Raw genomic sequence first — 15,939 nt, forward strand, 5'->3', positions numbered from 1 at the left:
GCGCGATTGTTTCATCGCAGCTGAATGCTTTTCGCTTTCCGATAAGCTTTAGGAGGGCATTACTCATAACGAATTGACGCAATCGTATATGAGCGTAAGGTTTTAAATTGTCACGTTCACTTAACGTGGAACCTGGAAACACTGCTTTGATGCGTAATGAAACAGTGAAATGTGACATGAGAACAGGAATAAATGTATTTCGGTAAACAACAGTACATCGTACGCTCATTACGCGACGTCGTCAATATAATGGATTTTAATGTGTACAATAAAACATTACAAGTACACAGAGCTCATGGTGAATAAAGAGAGCTTGATTTCCTAGGCAACTGCCGAGGCGATGCTTGCAAATGCATTGCTCGGTTATTACGTTGTGTGTAAGATCACACTTTTTTCCCCATTATGAGGTTACTTCTGGGTACAAATTACTGAGACAAACAAGTCGCGCGTTCATAACAAATTTAATGAAGTACGTGCTCTATAGGACGGCGTATACATCATTGTTAGTAATCTGACACATGGGTCCAGTTACTCCTTTATCAATTAATCGTTCAACTTAGAATGTGTTTCACACTCTGATAAATATCAGGCTTATGTACGGTTCTCTCGGTACACCGTGCGAAAACGTTAATGAGGGATGAATCGGGACAGCAGAGATCCTATCCCAACCGTAATCACCAGATTTATGTTCTGTGTGGTTTTCCTTAGTCGATTTATCAACTTCTTCTTCTCTTTGCTACGTCCCTAACCCTTATTTCAGATGGGACATCGGTACGTAATCTTCACTCCTTTCTAGGAGTGTTAAGCTGTGTGTGTGTGTGTGTGTGTGTGTGTGTGTTTGTGTGTGTGTGTGTGTGTGTCTGTGAGTGTGATAGGGAGAAAGAGAGAGAGAGACAGACAGACGCACCTATAAATATGTTTTTTGTATTTCGTTCTTAATTTTTACGTTCTTCGGATGGGCACTGCATTGGCGTTGAACTATCCATGCATGTGTAGCTGTCGAGGTCCTTAAATCGATGCACTGAAGAATTCCTAATAGTTATCGAATTTCCCTACGATTTTGCTACATATATTGTACTCGAGTATTATGAAATATCTCCAAGGAAACGATCTAATGACACATAACCAGCAAACAGTCAGAAAATATCTTTCTAATGAAAGACAACTAGCTCTTAATATACACGAGGTAATGTGCTATCGACAGGGGATTGCACGTTGATTCTACATTTCCAAATTTCCAGAAGGCGTTTGACACATTCTCTCAGAAGGAATTTCTAATCAAATTATCTGTCTGTGCAGTATCGTCTCAGTTGTCTAACAGGATCCATGATTTTCTGTCAGAATGGTCACAGTTCGCAGTAACTGGCAGAAAGTCTCTGACCGAATCAGAACTCATATCTAAGGTTCGCCAAGGAAGTGTTATAGAACCTATGCTATTGCTAATCTATACAAACGATTCAGAACACAATCTGAGCAGCCGCCTTACATTGCTTGAAATGAAGTTTATGTTTACTGTCTAGTAAAGTCATCAGAAGATCAAAACGATTTTCAAAAAAATGGTTCAAATGGCTCTGAGCACTACGGGACTCAACTGCTGTGGTCATCAGTCCCCTAGAACTTAGAACTACTTTAACCTAACTAACCTAAGGACATCACACACATCCATGCCCTAGGCAGGATTCGAACCTGCGACCGTAGTAGTCGCACGGTTCCGGACTGCGCGCCTAGAACCGCGAGACCACCGCGGCCGGCGATTTTTAAAATGACGCAATACACTCAGTTGACCCTAACAATACCAAAGGAGAAATTCTCCACGTGAGTACTAAAAAAAAATCCTTTAAATTTCGATTACAAGGTACATCACACAAATATAACTTGAATTGCCACCATTCTATAAAAACTGTTCTGAGGAAGGTGAAAAAAGTAGTGTTTTACTGGCAAAACTCTCAGAAGATGCAATTAATCTGCTATAGACACTGCCTACGTTAGACTTGTCTTGAGATACGATTGACGGAGAAACCAATGAAGTTCAAAGAAGGGCAGTTCGTTTAACTTTTTCACGAAATAGGGGAGAGAGTGAGCTAATTGGGGTCATAATCATTCAGGTAGAGGCGTTTTTCATTGCGGCGAGATCTTTTCAGGAAATTTTAATCACCAGCTTTCTTCCCCGAATGTGATAATATTTTTGAGGCTCTCACACACATATGGAGAAATAGTGACCGTAATAAGAGAAATCGTTGCTCACACGGAAACATTTACGTTTTCATTTAGAGAAAGTTCTATTCGAGAGTGGAGCGGTAGAGAAATAGTCTGATAATGGTTCTGTAAACCCTACGCCAGACCTTTCATCTACATTCACATGGATACTCTGAAAATCACACTTAAGTGTCTGTCAGAGGGTTTAGCGAACCACCTCCACAATTATTCTCTATTATTTTACTCTCGAACAGCGCGCAGAAGAAACGAACACCTATATCTTTCAGTTCGAGTTCTGATTTCCCTCATTTTATTAAGATGATCGTTTCTCCCTATACAGGTCACCGTTAACGAAATACCTAGTGATTGAAATTTCGTAGGAAGATCCGCCCCAACGAGAAATACCTTTGTTTCAATGATGTCCACCCCAAATCCTCTATCATGTGTGTGACACTCTCTCCCCTCCTTCTCCACAAAACAAAACGTGTTTCTGTTCTTTGAACTTTCTCGATTTATTGCGTTAATCCTATATGGTAAGAATCCCACACCACGCAGCGTTACTCGAAAAGAGGACGAACAAACGTAGTGTTGGCAGTGTCTTTAGGAGATCTGTTGCATCTTCTAAATATTCTGCCTATAAATCGCACTATGTAGTTCGGCTTCCCCACGACGTTTTCTGTGTTCCTTCCAATTTTAGTTGTTCGTAATTGTAGTTTCTAGGTATTTAGTTGAATTTGGGCCTTCAGATTTGGTTTATCGTGTAACCGAAGTTTGAAAGTTTCCTTTTAGCAATCATGTGGATGATCTCACAGTTTTCGTTATTCAGAATCAGTTGCCAATTTTCGCACCATACAGATATCTCTTGTAAATCCTTTTGCAGTTTGTTTTGATCTTTTGATGACTTTACTAGACGATAAACGATAGCATCATCTACAAACAATCTAAGACGGCTGCTCAGATTGTCTCCCAAATCGTTTATGTGCATAAGGAAGAAGATACTGGCTAAAACACTAACTTGGGGATCGCTAGAAATCACTTCTGTTGTACTCGAAGACTTTCCGTCAGTCACTACGAACTGTGAGCTCTCTGACAAGAAATCACGAATCTAGTCACAGAATCCTAAGGAAATGCAATCCGAAAACAAAGGAAGTAGGTTATAGTACGCTTGTTCGCCCACTGCTTGAATACTGTTCAGCAGTGTGGGATCCGTACCAGATAGGGTTGACAGAAGAGATAGAGAAGATCCAACGGAGAGCCGCGCGCTTCGTTACAGGATCATTTAGTAATCGCGAAAGCGTTACGGAGATGATAGGTAAACTCCTGTGGAAGACTCTGCAGGAGAGACGCTGAGTATCTCGGTACGGGCTATTGTTGATGTTTCGAGAACATACCTGCACCGAAGAGTCAAGCAGTATATTGCTCCCTCCTACGTATATTTCGCGAAGAGACCATGAGGATAAAATCAGACAGATTATACCCCACACAGAAGCATACCGACAATCCTTTCCACGAACAATACGAGACTGGAATAGAAGGGAGAACCGATAGAGGTACTCAGGGTACCCTGCGCCACACACCGTCAGGTGGCTTGCGGAGTATGGATGTAGATGTAGAACTGGATAAGCAAGCAATTTGACTACAATCCGCTTGCGACGTAGTGTCAAAAGCCTTCTGGCAGTCTAGGACTAGGAAATCAATTCGAAATTCCCTGTCAATAGCTCTAAACACTTTGTGTGAGTAAATAGATAGTTGTGTTTCACAAAACCGATGTTTTCTAAATCTGTGTGTCAATAGACCGTTCTCTTTGACGTAATCCAAAAATGACTCTGAGCACTATGGTACTCAGCTCCTGTGGTCATAAGTCCCCTAGAACTTAGAACTACTTAAACCTAACTAACCTGCACATCCATGCCCGAGGCAGGATTCGAACCTGCGACCGTAGCGGTCACGCGGTTCCAGACTGAAGCGCCTTTAACCGCACGGCCACACCGGCCGGCTTTGACGTAATTCCTAACTGTCGAACACAATATACGTTCCAAAACCCTGCTTCACATCGACGTTAATGATAATGTCCTGTAATATAGTGGTTTACTCCTCCTACCTTCCTTGAATATTGGTGTGGCCTGTGCAACTGTCCAGTCTTTGGGTACGGATCTTTCGTCGAGCGAGCGGTTGTGTATGATTGTTAAGTACGGAGCTATTGCATTAGGATACTCTGAGAGGAACCTACCTGGTATGCAGTCTGGACCGGAAGTGCAGAGTGACCATGTAGATGTAGCCTCTTTCGCCGACGTGTGAGTTGATGACGCGTTGCTTGTGCCGCAGCCGACGGGGGTGCTGTACCTGAACGAGACGGACGGCATCAACGTGCTGGGTGAGATCATCGAGTCGTCCAGGCACAGCGTGAACCCGCTGTACTACGGCCAGCTGCACAACGATGCCCACGTGCTGCTCTCCAAGATCGTCGACCCCGACCAGCGCTACGGGGTGAGTCCGCGCGTACCGTCGCCACCGCTTCTGTTTTCACTTACCTGTAATCTCGCTTTTGCTGTTTGGGGAGCAAAATAACTGATGATGGTCGAAGTAGAGAGAATATAAAATGTAGACTGGCAATGGCAAGGAAAGCGTTTCTGAAGAGGAAGTCCTTTCTGCAGGTATTTGTATGGAGTGTAGCCATGTATGGAGGTGAAACATGGACGATAAATAGTTTGGACCAGAATAGAATAGAAGCTTTCGAAATGTGGTGCTACAGAAGAATGCTGAAGATTAGATGGGTAGGCCACATAACGAATGAGGAGGTATTGAATAGAATTGGGGAGAAGAGGAGCTTCTGGCACATCTTGACTAGAAGAAGGGATCGGTTGGTAGGACATGTTCTCAGGCATCAAGGGATCACCAATTTAGCATTGGAGGGCAGCGTGCCGGGTAAAAAGCGTAGAGGGAGACCAAGAGATGAATACAGTAAGCAGATTGAGAAGGATGTAGGCTGCAGTAGGTACAGGCGGATGAAGAAGCTTGCACAAGATAACTAGTTTCCTTCAGCTGTATTAAAATACAGTGGTGTTCAAAATGAAAGCAACAAACGTAAATTTTGTATGGTTGCGTTTATTTTGCTACAAAACGGTATAAACAGTTAGTAGTAAAGTAAAAACGACGTAAATAATACAGAACTGCTCTGTAGGTATCAACATGGGTTTCGAAAAAGACGATCGTGTGAAGCCCAGCTCGCGCTATACGTCCACGAGACTCAGAGGGCCATAGACACGGGTACCCAGGTAGATGCCGTGTTTCTTGACTTCCGTAAGGCGTTTCATACAGTTCCCCACAGTTCTTTAATGAACAAAGTAAGAGCATGTGGATTATCAGACCAACTGTGTGATTGGATTGAAGAGTTCCTAGATATCAGAACGCAGGTTGTCATTCTCAATGGAGGGAAGTCTTCCGAAGTAAGAGTGATTTCAGCTGTGCCGCAGGGGAGTGTCGTAGGACCGTTGCTATTCACACTGTATATAAATGGCGTTGTGGATAAAATCGGAAGTTCACTGAGTCTTTTTGCGGATGATGCTGTAGTATATCCAGAGGTTGTAACAATGGAAATTTGTACTGAAATGCTGGTCGATCTGCAACGAATTGACATATGGTGCAGGGAATGGCAATTGAATCTCAATGTAAACAAGTGTAATGTGTTGCGAATACACAGAAAGAAAGGTGCTTTATCATTTAGCTACAATATAGCAGGTCAGCAACTGGAAGCAGTTAATTCCATACATTATCTGGGAGTAGGCATTAGGAGTGATTTAAAATGGAATGACGATATAAAATTAATCGTCGGTAAAGTATATGCCAGACTGAGATTCATTGAAAGACTCTTAAGGAAATGCAATACACAAACAAAGGAAGTAGGTTACAGTACATTTGTTCGCCTACTGCTTGAATACTGCTGAGAGGTGTGTGATCCGTAACAGATATGATTGATAGAAGAGATAGAGAAGAGCAGCGTGCTTCGTTACAGGATCATTTAGTAATCGCGAAAGCGTTACGGAGATGATAGATAAACTCCAGTGGAAGACTCTGCAAGAGAGACGCTCAGTACCTCGGTACAGGCTTTTGTTGAAGTTTCTAGAATACACCTTCACCGAGGAGTCAAGCAGTATATTGCTCCCTCCTACGTATATCTCACGAAGAGACCATGAGGATAAACTCAGACAGATTAGAACCCACACAGAGGCATACCTACATTCTTTCTTTCCACGAACTATACGAGACTGGAATAGAAGGGAGAACCGATACAGGCACTCAAAGTGCCCTCCACCACACACCGTCAGGTGGCTTATGGAGTATGGATGTAAATGTAGATGTAGATCAACTTAACAACTACAACATGTATAACAGTAGACATTGTTCGTTTTTCCAACTTAACGGATTTTCAAACACATTTCGACAACACGTTAATGTGCTGTGCGTGGGGTGTGACCACCTCTGGCAGTAATACAGGCCTGACGACGAAGGGGCATGCTGTGAATTATGTCATCAGTCTCATGGTGCGGCAATAACGTCCATTGTTCCTGCAGAGCTGCACATATTCGTTGGAGAGTGGTTGGTGGATGCTGACGTGATGCAAGCCTTCTCCCTAGTCCATCCCAGACATGCTCTAAGGAATTCAAATCGGGAGAGTGAGCAGGCCGCGCAATTCGAGCAGTACCTTCCGTTTCCAAGAAAACAGAAACCACGCTTGCTCTACGACATCGAGCATTATCGTCTATCAATACGAAGTCTGGGCCCACAGCATCTCGCAACAACCGCACATTAAGACCTAATATTTCGTCACAATACCTGGCAGCAGCTAAACCTTGCCGATTCACCCGTACAATTTCACGAAGAGATGTTGAAGTGGTCAACACAATCCCTGCCCACACCATTACGGATCCGCCTTCATATCGGTCTCTTTCCACAACGTTTGGTTCCCTAAATCGTGTTCCACGTTCCCTCCAGATTCGAATCCATTGAGAATCACTCTCCAGATTAATCTGTGAAAACAACATTGGCTCACTGTTCGACCGCGTAGGTGATATGTTGATGACTTCACTCTAGATGTTCCCTTCTGTGAAGACGCGTCAGAGGTAGACATACAATAGGAGTCCAACATTAAAGGCCTCTCTGCCGAAACCTTCTCTACACACTTTGCCTCGATACAACACGTCCAGTGGATGCTGTGAGGTCCTATGCAAGCTGCCGTGCAGTACTAATGCCGTGCCGTCGTGCCCTTATAGCCAAATAACGAATCTCTCTTCTGAAGCCACACGTGGTTGGCCTTGCCCTGGTCTTCGGGATAGAATTTCGGTCTGTATTCACTGTCGCCACTTCCGACAAATAACAGAACAATTCACACCAAGCCATCGGGCCATATCAGTTTGCGACTGTCCTGCTTCCTTTCTTTCTCTGGCCCTCCACCGCAGAGAGTCTGCCAGACATCTTCTCTGTGCCATACTGCAACGTTTGTGACTGTGTACACAGGGATTCTGAATGTGGGGCTACCCGGCAAATACTATCTCGTTTCATAGCCGCCCTGACGTCACCGTTGCCATAGTTGCCCATGAACGGAATGCTTTCCTCCGTGCAAAACACGATCGTACAGATATCTGGTTCACAGTTTGTACGATTATATCGTGAATTAGACGCAGGACGGAGAAACAGCGGTTTGTTACTTGAATTTTTGACACCAGACTATACTATGGCTATCACACCTTTTCTTAATTTAGTTCGGTGTTTGCCTTGCTCATTTTCATTCATTCTAATGACTAGTCCGCCCTCTAACAATGCTATACATAATATAATTGTATTGAAATGGATGTTGACAGGATAAGATGCTGCACCAAGAAGAAATCGATAGATAAACTACGAAATTCGTCACATATTTATGAATTTCTAGCAGAGTTCAATGCACCGTTCTAGCCTAAATCGGCAAATGTGAAAGAAATTGTTGGAGTTGCACAGGGCAGTATTACACTAAGTCACATATACAGATGGCACTGGTATCACCTACACAAGATTTAACGGGATGGTGCATTGGCGCAGCTTTCATTCCTACTTGGATGACTGATGTGAATAGGTTTATGCACTAATTATGGCCGCACGACAGGTATTAACACACTGAATGCGGAATGGTAGTTGGAGGTAGACACATTGGACATTCCATTTCAAAAATCGTTAGGAAATTCAATATTTCAATATCCACAGTGTCATGGCTATGTGGAGAACACAAAATTTCAGGCATTACCTCTCACCACGGACAACGCAGTGACCGACACCCTTCACTTAACGACCAACAGCAGCGCCCTTTTCGTAGAGTTGTTAGTGCTAATAGACAAGCAACACTGCGTGAAATAATCGCAGAAATCAATGTGGGACGTACGACGAATCTATCCGTTAGGAGAGTGCGGCGAAACGTGGCGTTAATGGGCGATGGCAGCAGGCGGCCGACGTGAATACCTTCGCTAACAGCACATCGCCTGTGATACTTCTGCTGGGCTCGTGACCATATCGGTTGGACCATAGATGACGGGAAAACCGTTTGCTGCTCAGATGCTGACAAGAGCTGATGCTAGGGTTGGAGTGTGGTGCAGACCCCACGAAGCCATGGAACCAGGTTGTGTCACCAACTCACTTTTCAAGCTGGTGGTGGCTCCGTAATGGTGTGGGCTGTGTTTACATGGAATTTAAAGAGTTGTTTGGAAATGGTTACTTTTGCCTACTTGGAGACCATTTGCAGCCATTCACGGACTTCAGTTTTCCAAAAAATGGGAATTTTTTTGGGTGACATTGTGCCATGTCACCGGGCCACAATTGTCCGGGACTGATTCCAAGAATGTTATGGACAATTCGAGCGAGTAATATGGCCGCACGAATCCCATGGAACATTTATGGAGCATAATCGAGAGGTCAGTGCGTGCACAAAGTTCTGCAACGGCAACACTTTCGCAATTACGGGCAGCTACAGAGGCAGCATGGCTCAATATTACTGCAGCGGACTTCCAACGTTTTGTTGAATCCACGCCACGTCGAGTCGCTCCAGTACGCCGGGAAAAGTAGGTCCGACACGATATTAGAAGGTATTCCATGACTTCCGTCACCACAGTACTATGTTTTTTGTTCAAGATTTAAATCACTGTTCCGGTGATTCAAGGTCGAAGCACCTTAAGGCTGCTCGCGGATGATTCTGTTGTCTGTAGGAACGCAGACCATCTGCTGATCGTACAGTGAACCAGCTTTATCAGTGCGGCACCCATATATTATATGTATGAACATTTGCGAAAAGCTGTCTCACCGATTTCTTTGATATTCACTTCCATAAGGACCCATCATTCTTGTAGGTGTGCTAATTATCTACACTGTGAAATAAAATTACATGCCTTTGTTGTGAATGTATTACAAATCTAATAAGGATAACAGTCATAATAAACTTTAAATACATTATTAAACTGTAGCGATCCATGGTGGGCGACGAAACCTACCTGTTATTAAAAAGCTCTGATAACATCCCTGAAGAAAATTCGAAATTTTGCTGGTGGAGTTTGGACCACAATGCATTTGCGGTTATGTTTATTATGGCTCGATGTATTAGCGACGTTATTTGGTCATATACCATTCTTTATGCCCTAGTATTGAATATACATGCCAAAACAAGGGGTTTATCTTCACCAATAAATACTGGTCATTGCGACTAAATGTGGTGTTTTGGTACTTTTTCTGCACTGTATAAAGGGTTATAAATTAAGGCGAGGGGACGGGGGGGGGGGGGGGGGGGAGGATAAAATTCGCGGGGCAAAACGAACGAAAGGGTATTTACAACTTGTATAGCAACCAGACGGTAGTTATAAGAGTCGAGGGTCATGAAAGGATAGCAATAACTGGAACGGGGCTATGTTATTTAGTTTGTGCATTGAGCAAGCAATTAAGCAAAAATTAGGAATTTCGAAAAAGAATAAAAGTTCAAGGAAAAAAGTAAAAGCTTTGTCAGAGACAGCAAATTACTTGAATGAGCTGTTGAACGGAGTAGATAGGGTCGTTAAGAAAGATAATAGGATCTACACAACAAAAGTAAAAAAAGAGTAATGGAATGTAGTAGAATAAAGTAACCGATGTTACGAAAATTAGCATAGGAAATGAGAAGCGAAAAGTACTAAATGAGTTTTAGTATTTAGACATTTGTCGAAGTAGGCAAGCCGTAAAATGCACACTGGTAACAGCAAGAAATGTATTTCTGAAAAAAAGGAATTTTTTAACATCAGATGTAAATTTAAGTGTTAGGATGTTTTCTGAAGGTATTCACCTGGAGTGTTACATCTACTGGAAGTGAAACATGGACGATAAGCAGTTGTGATAAGAAGAGAATAGAAATTTTGAACATGTTGCTACAGAAAAATGCCTAGGACTAAATGGGTTGGTATAATAATTAATTAGGAGGTACTGAACAGAAATGGGGAAAAAGAAAATGTATGGCACATCTTGACAAGAGGAACGATCGGCTGACAGGACCCATGTTGAGGTATCAAGGAATAGTTAACTTGGTAATCGAGGAAATGTGTGCGGGAATTGGCGGGATGAAAAATTGCTGAGAAGGACCTAGGCCTGAACACTGTAAGCGAGTTCAAATGGATGTAGGTGGCAGCAGCTATGCACAGATGAAGAAGCTTTAGGACGATAGACTATCATGGAGCGCTACGTCAAACCAGTCTCGAGCCGAAGACCACATAAACAAGTACGTCCTTGTTACTGAACTGAAGTTTTCTAAAACTCTGAAACTATCACTCAAATACGTTTGATGCTTATTCTGAGGAAAGAGTGCTATAGACACCACTGTTGAGTTCGTGTGTTTACAAGTGGAGTAACTCTTTTCCTATCGACAGATGCCGCCCGGCGTGATGGAGCACTTCGAAACAGCCACCAGGGACCCCGCCTTCTTCCGGCTACACAAGCACATCGACAACCTGTTCTACGAGCACAAGAACCGCCTGCAGCCCTACAAAAGAGAAGAGGTAAGGATGCGCCCACTTAGTCGTCAGTCTCCTCCCTGAATGAAATGGTTGCACGTCACAATATTTAATACACGGGTTGTCTGTAATGATTTAAGCGATTGGATAAAATTTACAGAAGTGGTAATACGAGACGTTGATATTGCAGTTTTTGGAGTATAACTTGATAACAATTGATTTTCTTGGTGTACCCAGTAATTGTTTGTAAATTTGTACTGGATGTGCTTTGTACACCTGATCCGAAGCATGCACTCCTGTTTCACAGACGAGCCTGTAATTACATTGAGTTCTTCCTTGTTTACTTTTGTTCTCCTTTCCTGTGTTTGCTTATTTAGTTACGTCATCTAAATTTCTACCTTGATCTCTATCAATTCTGCAGCCACCCTTAGCGTAAAATTGATTCGTGCGGTCCACGACAGCATTCCGTACAGAGCAACATATGAAAGCCAGGACCCGCTGTCACTCTGTGCTCTTTGCGTTTCAGCTTAACTTCCCAGGCGTCCAAGTGGAAGCGGTCAAAGTGGTGGGCACGTGCAAGGCCAGCGTCCCCAACCTGCTGGTCACCTACTTCGACGAGACTCACGTCGATCTTGGCAACGCCGTCGAATCCGACTACAAGACGGAAGTCGACATCAAGGTGCGTAAACTAAGAAGAGGTGCTGTAGACAGGTGCTTCTGTTTGCCCAACAATAAGCCTTTGGATTTTCGACTGAATTGAAAGTGAGCTAAGTTTTCAACAGTGGAGTTATGCAAGTAGAAGAAGGGCCGAACACATGCAGTAACATACGTCCACTAGCTTAAAGCCGTCTGATTTTTTAGGGATTATCTAGCGCGTTTAGCAAACTACTCTACCCGTTTACGATCGACTATTCTGAATAGGAACGACATGTACGCTGTACTTGTAGATCACCAGAGTCCCATCCTAGGCCACGGGTCTCCATCCCGTGGCCCGCAGGCCGCACGCGGCCCAGCAAGTGAGCGTTTCTCAAACTATCGGTAAAGAAACAAAAATCGCTTAAAATACCGTTTGTATAAAGTTGTGAAAGTAAGGAAATCTCGTACAAGGAAGTTCAAATTAATTCCATCTTGCTTCGTTTAGAGTATAGAATCATCAATTCACAAATTCTAAATTACTTAAATATATGAACTGTGTATCGGCATTTCTTTTAACGCATTGCTAATTTCTTCTGCTGACGACGCTTGCACAAAAGGTTGCCTGTCAGATGTGGTTGCAGTGCTCCATGCCAGTAAATGATGGTTGTTGAACATCTCTTAAGCTTAACATGCAATTTCAGTTACAGTGCCTCAGAAATGTTTCTGGAGTACTCGGGGAAATTAAACATTTCGTCTGGTATTTTAAGTAGCAGTATCAGCCCGTAATGCCGGTAAGATTATAAGCTATTATCGAGGCCAGGAAACATTACGTTACACGTGTAAAGCTGTTGTATACACGCACTGTCTTCGTATGTTTGACTTGGGTCTGACTGGTTTAGGTTCCATTTTCTTAACTGTGAGAAGGTACAGTCAATTCCTGATCGGCCACCTTGTTCTGAATATTTCAGTTTTCCTGGCATTCATTAACGCTGTAGATGTGGGCTCAGTGTTACTTTTTCCCTCACTACTTAATGAACATTTCAGTACTAAGTCCCGAAAATACCCTTTCTGGACATATTAAAAAAGATTCGAGACGTCCTCGATGGAAGCAAATCCATCACTTCCCAGTTTCTGGACTTCATGAAACACGTGGATAGACATAGCGGTGCACTTTACACTTAAGCTTTATACAAACAACTTTCTCAGTACTATGACTAAGGGTGTGTGACAGCTGCAACTATGATTTTATATGTGTACTTTTCTATTAGTAATACGTATAAGCAGACGTGCTTAGTTCAATTTCATTTCGCTCAGTTCTGCAGTGCTCAACTTAGTATGAACAGTTCAGTTGAGTGGATGGCATCTTGAACGGACACCCTACAGATTTCTTTCTCATAGCAACATCCTCCTGCCCCCTATACATCCTTCACCTTTTTGTCCTCTTCAGAACGATTTTCATTCTCCATAACGCAACTCAACCTACGCCTCTAAGCGGAGTAGCAGCTATCATCCTAGTGATGTAACCCTTTTGTGTCGCAGGCTGTGGTGAACCGCCTGAACCATGAACCGTTCCGCTACGTCATCACCGTGAGGTCAGAGCGCGAGGTGAATGGCCTGGTGCGCATCTTCCTGGCGCCTAAGCTCAACTGGTTCGGCCAGCAGGTGCCGCTCAAAGATCTCCGCTGGAGCACCATCGAGCTCGACAAATTCCCGGTCAAGTGTGAGTATCTGCTCCGCCTGTACAGTTTTACAGAAGGGTGATTAGTGTTTAGCAACCGGGGCGCGTGCCACTCGACGTTTCCGTCCTAGGGGAAAAAAATAATTCTTGAAATTTCTCTATTTGTGTGCAGATTGTTCTATACGTGTCACTCAAATGGTTAGTTATCAAGAATGATGTTGACTATGTTAACACATTTTGAAGATAATGGACGCGGAAAATTTTGGTTTTTACAATGAGTTATAACAGACCACTCGTACTAAATTACTGAGTACGAATAAAACTGATATGACATATCATAAATTACGCTCTTTACATGACAGTATCTGTTGTCAGTTTTTAATATAGGTAGAGTTTTATTCTTGGAATTTCAGCACTTGAGGGCAGATTGTTTGATAAATAACCTGTTCATGTGAATCGAATGGTTAGTCATCGAGATAGATTTTTACTGTTGCAACATACTTTGGAGATAAGTACAATTTGTTGATCTAATTACCATTCGTTCAGCAATTCCAGTAACCTACGTCTTCACACTTCGTACTTTTACTGTACGTTAACAGGATAATTTATATTGAGAATGTTATCTACCTCGTCAAAAAGTTATACAGAGCTGGAAAAGCTTATGGACAGGATATGTAATAACTTGGATGAGCCACAGAATTAGAAGATCTCACCTTATTCTGTCACTAACTTTAAGTGCATGACTGTTGTTGTACCATTTTTATGTTAGGTCTCGTTTTTGTTTTAGTCTGTATTATAATTTGTGCAATACCGTAATTTATACAGTGTTACGTACTCAGTCTTTACATAGTGACCTGGTCAACTTAGAGCTAGATATATGCTTCTCATTATGCCTTTATCTGTGTGTTAGGATGGCATGGTTGTATTAAAAAACTTAGTCTGCTACATGGCGATAGTGGAGATAAGATTTAGCTTTCATTACGTTATTTTTTAGACTTTTAAGCTGATTAATATGCATATCGATACATCTTCTTAGGGATATCTTCAACATAACGAAATCTTTGGGCAGTGATACCCAGTCAATTTGTATTTTTTGTTGCCATCTCATATGACTAGGACGTTTGCCGCACTTGTAAATGCTAAGAATGAGTTTTTCATTACGTGTTTTACTTGGATTAAAATATTGTGTGTTTTGTGCTTCAGTAGTCATTACAAATGAAATGTTTTAAGTTATTTTCGTTAGTGTATCATTATGTGATTAATAGGTGCCAATTTGTGTTGTCTTAATCTTGTTCTATAAATTGCAATGTTGTGTTGTTAGGTATCAGATAATAGCTTACGCCCGAAACGGCCAGTACCAGTTAATGCAGTTCAGTGTGATGAGTTTTTGAAAGAAAAAAGAGAAACGGCAAAAAGGAAAGTTTTACAGAATGAACTGTGAGGGAAAAGTAGAAGAAGAAGGGAAAAGAAAGGATTGGAGGGAACTAAAAAGATGGATGAGTGGGTAAACACAGAGTTATTTACAGGAACATCCGAAATTTCAGAAGATAACTATGATAACTGAAGGACCTAGAGAAAAATGATACATGTCAGTAGGTAGAGCATCTCACCAAATATCGATCTGTGATACGACAATGACGTAACTGCGCTAGGGCGCAGACAAATCATCTGCTACATATTGACGCATCAAATTATTTCACGCTTACAGAGAGGTAACTCAGTTAATAGATTTCCAAAGCAGACTGTTGTTGCGCCTTCCCGAGCAATTCGCATCAGCGACTTCAAAGAACTGCACGCAGATATTGGCATTTGCCGTGTCACAAACGGTACTGAGGACATGTAACATCAGTAGAATACTTGTAAGTATTCTCTACCCATTGAAATGTGCCTGTCTTTTGTACGTTTTGTAGTTTCCGCGTATCTTCTTCTGGAACACTGGAGGTACTTAACGAATAATCCTGTAGAAGGGTTTAATGAAGAGATTCGGACTAGACTGTGATGAGCAATAGATCTATGGTGAATCCGGTTGGCACAGAGGACTTCATTTCTTGTTATTGAGTACTAGATACAGCTATTTTCATTATTCGAAGTAAGCCATCACAGCAGAACAATGCAGAACGTTTTTCGCGTGTATTTTTTCATGCTAAGACAACAGTGTAAGATAACAATCATGACAGCCCCTCTTGTTTTTGTTACCACAGCGATAGCAGCGCCCCAATCAGCCAGCAATCAACACTTTTGCATACGATATCGGATAAGTCTGAAAACTAGCATTTATGCTGATTTTTAATATAGTTTTTACAATTGGGAGTGTATGTAGTGCCGTGACAATCGACAATAACTAAAAATGACGCAACATTTGTCATTATTTAGTTGCCTAAGGACCGTAGGAGATACAAAGCGGTTCATTACAAGACAGTTTAATATTCTCTTGTAACT

At 42.3% G+C, this 15,939-nt stretch overlaps 1 protein-coding gene across 1 annotated transcript in view; it reads left to right on the plus strand.

Annotated features, from left to right (window-relative positions):
- The window catches only part of LOC126336414 (hemocyanin-like), a 49,154-nt gene that overhangs the window by 20,215 nt on the left and 13,000 nt on the right, over positions 1–15,939 (plus strand). Inside the window, exons 6-9 of the mRNA XM_050000105.1 lie at positions 4,522–4,683; positions 11,103–11,231; positions 11,713–11,865; positions 13,362–13,542. Of these exons, the coding sequence (XP_049856062.1) occupies positions 4,522–4,683; positions 11,103–11,231; positions 11,713–11,865; positions 13,362–13,542 (625 nt within the window). The remainder of the gene's footprint in view (positions 1–4,521; positions 4,684–11,102; positions 11,232–11,712; positions 11,866–13,361; positions 13,543–15,939) is intronic.

This window comes from Schistocerca gregaria, chromosome 2, assembly GCF_023897955.1.
Source record: "Schistocerca gregaria isolate iqSchGreg1 chromosome 2, iqSchGreg1.2, whole genome shotgun sequence".
NCBI classification, from domain to species: Eukaryota; Metazoa; Arthropoda; class Insecta; order Orthoptera; family Acrididae; genus Schistocerca; species Schistocerca gregaria.